Raw genomic sequence first — 9,745 nt, 5'->3', positions numbered from 1 at the left:
GCAGAGGTCTGGGGGGGCTTTCCATTGTATAGCACTGAGTATCACATGACTGACTGTCAGCCTGCTGGGCAGACGTTGCAGGTGTGTGCTTGGTGCAAGGAGCTCCTGGTTCTTAGGGCGTGGGCTTGTGCCTCTGTGGCCAGGCTGACCAACCTGGAGAAGCTGCATAAGGCAGAGAGGTTTTCTGAAAAGGCCTTCAGGGATGTGGCAGAGGAATCCCGCTCCAAAGATGACAGCTCCTCCGCTGTCACAAAGAATGAAGGACTTGGGGAAGGCGGGCATCACTCTGAGGAAGAAGGAAATGGTCCCTGAACGTAGCCCCAGCCAGCACACATTCCTGGAGCCCGGGTTAAGGGCTCGCTCAATCTCAGTGGTTCTCACATGCAGCCTAACCTAGCCTGGGCTTCCCTAGCCTGGGTTAGGGTGCACATGAGAACAGCCTCTTTGTATCTTCTTAACTGCTGAAGATGTAGGGCAGATACCTGTCCCTTAAATGGCCTTTTCAGGGAGTCTGAGGAATTTAGGCAAATAGTGATTAGACATAGCTCTAGATTTTATTGACAAATTAAAAACAAATAAATCCCCTGGGGCCAGATCATATCCACCCAAGAGTTCTTAAAGAACTTAAAGGTAAAATTGCTGATCTCTTAACAAAAATTATTATTATTACATTTATATCCCACTCTTCCTCCAAGGAGCCCAGAGCGGTGTACTACATACTTAAGTTTCTCTTTCACAACAACCCTGTGTAGTAGGCTAGGCTGAGAGAGAAGTGACTGGCCCAGAGTCACCCAGCTAGTATTATGGCTGAATGGGGATTTGAACTCGGGTTTCCCCAGTCCTAGTCCAGCACTCTAACCACTACACCACGCTGGCTCTTGTAAAATGCAGCTTGTCCCTAAAATCGGCCTCTGCACCTGAGGACTGGAAAGAGGCCAATATAACCTAAATGTTTTAAAAGGGATCCGGCAAACTACAGGCCAGTCAGTTTGATGTCTGTTCTAGTAGCTGTTGGAGCCCAGGCTTAGTTGACATGGTTTGTTCCATGATGTGGAAACTAGGGCTGTGCAGATTCCATGATCACACCATATAAGCATAGAGAAATCATAGGAACCTGAGTCAGACCATTGGTCCATCTAGCTCAGAATTGTCTTCACAGACTAGCAGCAGCTTCTCCAAGGTTGCAGGCAGGAGTCTCTCTCAGCCCTATCTTGGAGTTGCCAGGGAGGGAACTTAGAACCTTCTACATGCAAGCATGCAGGTTCTCTTCCCAGAGTGGCTCCATCCCCTAAGGGGGATATCTTAAAGTGTTCACATGTAGTCTCCCATTCAAATGCAACAGGGTGGACCCTGCTTAGCAAAGGGGACAATTCATGCTTGCTACCATTTCTGGACCAGCTCTCCCTGGTGCCACTCCCATGGGGGGCCCCAAGTCCTTCTGATCGAATCAGTGTCCTGGGAATCTTTAAAATAAAAAGGAAAGCAGATCTCTAACTCTGAAAGCTTTGAAGACAGGTTTGAGAATGTGAGAGGAAGACTTGATGCAATCTCAGCAGGTTGCAAGTGAAGTATCAGTGCTTTATGTGGGTGTTCTAGGATTCTCAGAGTTAAATCATGAGAAATAAGAGGGGGGTAGTGGGCAAGAGCCCCCAATTGAGCAGCTTTCCCCTCCCCCATTTATGAACTCAACAGGATTTACTTTAATGGAAATATGTTCAGGATGAGAGTGTTAATGTGAAATATACTATTATTTCTGTTTCAAAAATCTAACGTTTGAGAAACAGCATACCTACTTAGAAATGCATTTTGCCTCTTCTGTGCCCCTTCCCCATTTTCCCCCCTGGTGTTGCCAGTGAGCAGGGGCAGGGGAGGAGAGAGAATGAGTGCATGCATGCGTGGACTCTGACAATACAGTGCATGAGTAGTTGGTATGCTTTATAAATGGAGGTGGGATTTGTAGAATCCAGAGAGTAAAGGGTTGTAATACACAAAGATCAGGGAAGTGGAGAACAACTAAGAATTTAATGACTAAAGTCTTCTGAATCTTTAGCACAGCAAGGCTATAGTCCTGTTCTTCCGCTTTCTCTCTCTCTCTTCCCCACCCCCAGTATAAGCTGTAAACTTATACTGTAAACTAAGCTGTAAGCTGTAAACATTCTCTATCTATCTATATAATTCTCTAAGGCGTACCTGTGGCTAATTCTGTGTGTGGCAACTCTTGCGAGAGTTCAGAAGCAGAAGCACCGTAGTGACTGGTCAGTGGAGCTTCCATATGCAGATAGGGAGGAGGAGCCTGTGATGGTTAAGGACAGTTGGAATGCAACTATTACTGGTCAGAAGATGTTCTTGATTGTAGGGGAGAGGAATCTATATATATTTATTAAAAAGATAGTGGGCAGGGGTCTGCGAAGAGAGGGGTCATGAGGGAGGAAAGAGCCCCTTCAAAAGAAGGAGGCTGCTGTTGTGTGAATTAGATGAGGAAACAAGATCTGTTAACTCAGGAAGAGGGAGAAGGAGAAAGAAAGAAAAAGAAGGGAGAGGGTAAAAGACAGAGGGGAAGAGCGAGTGGAGGAGAGAGAAAGAGGAAAAAGATGGGAGAGGAAGAGAGAAAGAAGGACGAAGGATGGGCCGGAGCCTGTCAGCGGCCTGAGGGGGACGAGTGGCCAGGGCGGCGCCTATTGGCAGCAAGGAAGGGCCCAGTCAACCACTGCTTCTGTTTGCAGCTACCGAGGGCATTGGCAGAGGGAAGCAGGCAGGCAAGGGACGGGCCTGGGTGTGTCAGCAGCCTGAGGTGAACGAGCGACCATGGCGATGGCGGGAGCAAGGAAGGGCTCAGTCATCTGCTGCTGCTCCTGTGGGAAGGAGCAGGAGTGGGGTGAGGGTGGGGAGATCTCTGGGGATAGGGGGCTGCAGCTTGGCCAGTAGGCACCAGCGATGCTGCAGCCGCAACCAAGAGGGGTGAGGGGGATGGAGTAAAGGGATGGAGGAGTGACCAAGAGGGGTGAGGGGGATGGAAGCAACTGGATGGAAGAGAAGAAGCAGGAGTGTGGCTCAGGTGGGGGTGGAGAGATCTCTGAGGTGGGGGGGTGTCAGGGGGTGAAGGGAGCAATCACTAGCATGCAGATTCTCTGCGTGGGTTAAGCTAGTTTAACTTAATTATCTTAAACATTATTTGAGAACTGGCCTGGATTAAGGAATGGGCTCATCAGAAACACTACAGGGTGCTGGCAGGAAGTGTGTGGTGTAGTTATCTGCCAAAGGGCAACCCACCAATTTCAACGGAGTGATGCTATTTGAAGGACTTAGACTTGCCTTATTTTAATAGGTGTATGGGCAGAAACAGCTGTCCCGGTTAGCCCTTTGCTCTGATCCAACCAGTTTCTTCTTCACTGAGTTATTCTTTGAAATCCTGCGTCCTCTTTGTGACATCACCCTCTATGGCATCACCAACTGCCCTCTTAACTGTCAGCTGCTCAGAGTTTTCTTGGAGGAGCAAAGGGGGTTGGTCCTTTCTGGAGCAGTTTCTATCACTGAGTGAGTGAGAGAGGATCTGGAAGAGCAGCTGACTGTTTCCTTCTCTTCTCTGCGTTTCTCTGCCCGTGCTAGCGGAAAGATTATTCGCCAGGTTTGGTTAAAGGCTTTCCCTCCCTGGGTGCTTTCAGCATCCTGTTGGGTGAGGTGTAATGATTGTGACAGAAATGGCTTCTCTTTTGTGCTGTGACCCACTTCATCAAGTGGTGAGGAGCCCAGCCCTCCTTCTTTTGCTTTTGGAGGAGATTTAAGGGGTTTCTGTAATGTTTGCTTCATCTGCTACTAGCTAGACCCCTGCTAACTGTCCCAAGAGGCACCTTTTAAATTGGAGGCCCTTCTATGTAATGGGGAGAGAGCAACTGTTCACATCCTACCCCAGCACATCACCCCTCCCAGGGTCTCCTTTGTGTCCCCCCTGATCATGTGACCCTTTGAAGCAGGGGGCCATTTAGGGGGTCCCCTTGTGCAACACAGTTTAGGAATCAACCTTGCTAACTGGACAAAGAGGCCACTGTTTAAAGTGGCAGTTCTCATATACAGTATTTAGCAGTGGGGAGCAACTGACCACATTCAGCCCAGTATAGCATCCCTTCCCTTGGCTGTTGCTGGGGTGTGTGTGTGTGTGCGCACACATGCCATGTTGGGAGCCCTTCTGGGAAATGGAACCAGCTTCAGGCCTCCTTGTGGCACACAGTTTGGGTTTCATTTCTGCTAACTGAGCAAAGCACTTAAAAAAGTGGTGGCTGTCTTATATTTAATGGGTGGCGGGGACACATGTCCCCTAATCAACCCAGCACAGCATCCTTCTAGAGCTATTACTGGTATCTCTCCAGTGCTCCTTCCTAGACTGTGAGCCCCATTGGGACAGGGAACCTTTTTCTCATTCCTTTTGCTACATAAACTGCTTCAAGAACTTTTTTTTTTGGTTGAAAAGTGGTATGTCCATATTATTAACAACTGTGGTTTGTTAGATCTTGAGTGTGACTGAATAATGTGACAATGCCACATGGCCCCTCCTCCCTGCTTGTCCCTCATGGTCCCTCCTCCCTGCTAAACTATGAGGAGTCCGGTCTTGTTAAGCCACATCTCTGCACATCATCCAGATCCAGGGAACTGAGGATTAACTGCTTACAAATGTGGCTGTATCTATGATTTTTCTTTATATCAAAAGGAGATACCAAGATAGGAGAGTAAAGGGCTTGGGCACACCAATGGTGTTTTCATTGATCTCTCCAGTAGAAGATCAAGATGTATTAAGGGGATGCAGGATCGTTCAAGGAAACAGCTGACTGCATAGATGGTGTTGAGAAAGGTTTGGATTCTTGGATCACAGTCATGAAGACTGGAGGGTGTGTGGGGCAGGAGAATTGGTTGAAGCAAAAGTGTGGGGAACTCTAGGGGAAACCTTGGAATTCATAATATCAAGAGGAGGGAAAATTTCAGGAAATCAGACCCCATCCTTGATTTTAGGAAAGCTGGCCTTAGTGATCTCGGGAACGTTAGGTAGGATTTCATGGCTAGAAATCCTTAAAATAAAATAAAAAATGGTCAAGAGGGATGGGAGATTCTGAAAAGTGAAATGCTGAAGGTACATTTGCAAACAATTCCCATGAGAAGGAAAAATTGAAGACATTTTAAGAAACCAGTGTGGATGTCCAGAGAACTCTCTGAGAAGCTGAGAAGCAAAAAGAACATGGAAATTGAAGGAGGGGCATATAACCAAGGAAGAGTATGAAAGAGTGGTCCAGACCTGGAGGGATGGTGTCAGGAAGGCTAAGGCTGAGGCTTGAGATGGATGTCAGAAAGAACAAAAATGGGTTTGATGGCACAGTGGGGAAATGACTTGATTATCAAGCCAGAGGTTGCCAGTTCGAATATCTGCTGGTATGTTTCCCAGAGTATGGGAAACACCTATATCAGGCAGTAGCAATATAGGATGATGCTGAAAGGCATCATCTCATGCTGCGCGGGAGGAGGCAATGGTAAACCTCTCCTGTATTCTACCAAAGACAACCACAGGGCTCTCTGATCACCAGAAGTTGAAACTGATTCAAGGGAACACTTTACTTTTCTTACAGATACCAGCAAGCTACAAAACACAGCAGTTCTCTGAGGTCCACCACTGGAGCAACATTCCCTTCTGTTGCAGTACCCAACTTCTGCACTTGCCTGATCAGCTCTGACCGTGGTCCTGACTTGGTATCCTGGGAGCTATCCAGGGTCTGATGCATCCCTGGTCCTTGTCTCAGAAGGGATGGTGGCATCACCTGGAGCAGGATATCCGTCCAGGGAGGCAAGCCACCCACAGCCACTCTGTTGCATCTGGACTGGGCTTCAGTTTATGGACTCCCTGAAGTCCATGACTGCTTGCAGCAACAATTCGACATTTCTGTAGCTTCACCTGCATCTGATGAAAAGGAGAAATAGAGCTAGGTGCTGGCAGACTACTGATGACACCAGTATCTCAATCCCTGGATGACCTCATTCTTTGGTTTCATATAGACATCGAACAGCTTGAGGAATGGAAGAGATCAGGAGATGAAGTTGTGAGTTAGAGTCAAAACCAAGCATCAAGCCAAGCAGGAACCAGGGTCAGAGAATACACTACACCACATTCTGCCACTTGCCTTCTAGCCCTTGGGTTGCCATTGCTCTCAGCTTCTCAGGGAACTGGAGGTGCCACTCGATGGGAGAGGAAGGCACTTAGGAGGGATCATGTCAACAGTTTGAGTTGGTTCCATGTCTTATAAGGATGAAGGAAGGGGAACAAAGGAGATGGTGGTTCCCTTCCTTCAGGGGAAAGGAGCAAGTAGTCACCTTGAAAACAAAGGTGGATTTTTGATTTTCTGGGAGAAAAATGAAAAAGGAATACTTCAGGAACTGGAAGGAAAGTCCTCAGAGTGAGGAGTGGGAGGATGCAGGGGAGGAGATGCTCTGGGTTCCTAGGAAACTGTTGGGAGGAGATAGAGAATCCTGAGAGTTGTGTCTCGTCGTATCCCGTTCAACAGCCCTATAGGGTCGAGTCTTATTGGGCCCAAATTGCAGATGGAATGACTGGAACACTGGGGTTTGCCTGAGGCCATATTGTCAGTTCTGTGGGGGACTCCCAGACTCCCAGTGCAGTCTCTTGGCCAATGCACCACAGTGGCTCTTCCAGTTATGAAGAGGGCTTTGGTGAGAAGAAGCTAGGTCTCGTTTGCAGAAGGAAGTTGCTATTCATCCTCTTCTGAATTCTGTGGCAAATACATGGGAAACTTTGCACAGTCATTTGTGGGGCAAGCACAGCTGGGCTTTGATGTAGCAATCCAGACATTTGCCAAGGAGTCTCTCCCAAGATGCCTATGATTCTTTGCCCACAAAGGAGCATTCATTGCATCCCTGGCAGACTTGAGTTGAACTCGGGGGCGGGGGGTGGAGAGAGAGACCACATGCCCAGAGCTCTCCTTCTCCCAATTACTCTTAAGACTGAAGGCAGTCACAGGCCTTTTTTAAGGGGAGGGGCACCAGGGTGGCCCCTGCTCTAGACCCAGCAAGGATCAGGAAGAACCCACCTACTGCTCAGAGATAGGTTTTTGGGATATTATCCAGGTCAGTAAATGCTTTGGGACAGCTTCAATAAGCAGACAGGATTCTCCCAGAAGGGGGAGGAAGGAGATGGAGGCACACTCTAGGACCATGGGGAATTGCTAAGGGCAGGGGAAAATCTTAGGATTGCCTTTTGTTGCAATCTGTAAAACATTTCTGTAGGGTAGGCAAGTATTATAGACCTCTTGCAGATTGGCAGACTGAGGCATTGGAGTTTGCCTGAGGCCTCTTTGTGAGGTTCCTGACACAGGCAGGATATAAATGGGGGACTTGCATATTGATAGCAGATGTCCCCAGATGTTCTTGGATGACAACTCCCAAGGACCATTGTGGCTGGAGACGATGGGAGTTGTCATCCAACAACATCTAGGGTCCCAAGGTTGAGAATCCTGGGCTATGCAGCTGTTTGGAATGTAATGGCTAGGTCCAAATGTTCAGTAACATTGAACCAACCCTGTGGAATTATAATTCCAAGGAGTTTTCTTGAAGGCTCACAGACGAAAATGACCTGAAGATCCCAGTGCCGTGTGGGAGCAATGATCCCAGGCATCCCACCAGGTAAATCTCTCAAGAGAAGAGAACCCTGTAATCACTGAGCAGGGAGGCAAGCCCTCAACAAGGAGATTCTGCAGATTATCTGTGAAGCAGCAACAGAATATGGTGGTCAGAGGGGGAGCGGGGAAGGAAGCATATGAAAGTCACATACTGAGGATGGGGCCTGAACCACTTCATAAAAGGCTGCTGAATGTCCTTCCCGAACTTTGAACTTTGTCGTTTTCAGGACCAATCCTGTTCATGATGAAATAGTTCACTCTGAAGCTGATAATGGGTTTTCTCAGGGCAGGCATTGTGAGACTGGCTAAGAATCAGGGAAAATTCATACAGAAGTTTCTGGTCTCAGGGTGAGTGAAATGCAGAAACTCAGGAGAAAGGAGGCAGCTGAGCAGAAAATGCTGAAATTAATGCTTTCCCAGCCAAGGACTTTTGAATATTACTAGCTAACACTAAAACACTAACACTGACAATATTTTAAAATCCCTGGTCATAAATAATGCCCAGCTAGAGAGCAGAACATCTCCAGCCAATGTCCAAGGAGTGGAAAACACTGTTGTTGCTCTCTCAGCTGAGTACTTACCTAACTACTGACCCAAGGTAAAACTCAGTATTAGTTCCTCATTTACTGGCTTTGTATTTTCATTTTTAGATTCCTGCATATCTATTAGGGATGTGCACAAAACCGGTTTGCGCAGTTCGGTTCTAATTCGAACCAGGTTAGAACCAGGTTCGAACCAGGAGAGAGTGGTTCGGTTTTGGTTTTGCTCGAACCTCCCCCTGGTTCGGTTCGAATTCGAACCAGTTTGGACACCCAAAAATTGGTAGGATGGTAGCTGGCACCCATAGCAAGGGTTAATCTACTCTCATTGCTAACCTTAAAGACAAAAACTTCAAAAACCACTAAAAAATCAGCCCTTTGCCCAATTCCTTTCAAATAATTCTGATAGCTTCCTTGCCCACCCTAGGAACTACCACCCACCACATTCCACAATACGACACCCCTTTCCCCCCCCACGGGAAGCTATACATTTGCTGCAATCCTAATTATTCCCTATGAGGAATTCAAAAATACTTTAACAATTCACCAATAATCAGAGGAGTGTCCAATTGCCTTGGGGTTTTGTGGGTGGTAGGCACCCCTGTCTGTCTACCACCCACTCCGCTTTTGTGCCCCTAGGTACTCCACAATAGGGGATATGGACTGGTTCTGGTCCCATTATACTCTGAGAAAAATAATTGAAAATATTTCAAATATTCATAAAAAAATCGTAGTACTGTCTGATTGCTTCGGGGTTTGGGTGGTTGTTGGCACCCATGGGTGCTCCACAATAAGGTATAATGGCCTCGTTCGAGTCCCATTATACCCTATGAGAAAAAAATAAAAATAATTTTCATAAATCCATAGAAAATCGTATGAGTGTCCGATTGCTTTGGGGTTTGGGTAGCAGGTACCCCTGGCTGCCAGCTACCATCCTACCAATTTTTGGATGTCTGAACCGGTTCAAACCAGTTCGAATCAAACCACCCCCTGGTTCAGTTCGAATTCGAACCTGCAGCTCGAACCTGATGGCTGGTTTGGTTCGAATTCGAACCACCCTGGTTCGAATTTGAACCGGTTCGCACATCCCTAATATCTATCTTTGGTTCCTTTCCCCCACCTCTCAATTTCCTATTTAGTGTGTTAAGAGAGCGGACCTAGGACTGGCTTTGGGGAAAGTCCTTTAGAAGTCAAGCTTATGGGTCTTGCTGAGGAGTAAAAGGGTTATGCAGCTGTTGGGAAGGAATTGGCCACATCCCAGTTTCAAGAAAAGGGAATCGATACTGGGGAATCAGAATTCCAGTTCCAAAGTGTTTTGTGGAGGGATGGATCAAGCTCAGTTGGATGGGGAGTTGGGGAGGAAAGTGTAGGAGTGGAGCTGGGGTGGCTATGTTGAACTCCATGGGGCACTCACTTTCATCTAAAGTAAAGTTGTGCCATCAACTTGGTGTCGACTCCTGGTGACCACAGAGCCCTGTGGTTGTCTTTGGTAGAATACAGGAGAGGTTTACCATTGCCATCTCCCACGCAGTATGA

At 47.4% G+C, this 9,745-nt stretch overlaps 1 protein-coding gene across 2 annotated transcripts in view; it reads left to right on the top strand.

Moving 5' to 3' along the window:
- Positions 1-3,459: 3,459 nt before the first annotated feature.
- The window catches only part of GALR3 (galanin receptor 3), a 43,452-nt gene continuing 37,166 nt past the window's right edge, over positions 3,460-9,745 (top strand). The window contains exons 1-2 of one of the 2 annotated variants that reach the window (XM_053258618.1): positions 3,460-3,534; positions 5,610-6,077. In XM_053258618.1, the coding sequence (XP_053114593.1) occupies positions 6,070-6,077 (8 nt within the window). In that variant the 5' untranslated portion in view covers positions 3,460-3,534; positions 5,610-6,069. Of the gene's footprint in view, positions 3,626-5,609; positions 6,078-9,745 lie in introns of both variants that reach the window. The other variant, XM_053258619.1, reaches the window with a different exon arrangement.

Source organism: Hemicordylus capensis, chromosome 5, assembly GCF_027244095.1.
Source record: "Hemicordylus capensis ecotype Gifberg chromosome 5, rHemCap1.1.pri, whole genome shotgun sequence".
Lineage (NCBI taxonomy): Eukaryota > Metazoa > Chordata > Lepidosauria > Squamata > Cordylidae > Hemicordylus > Hemicordylus capensis.
Note: the sequence above shows the minus strand (reverse complement) of the source record. Positions and strands in the feature narration are given on the sequence as shown.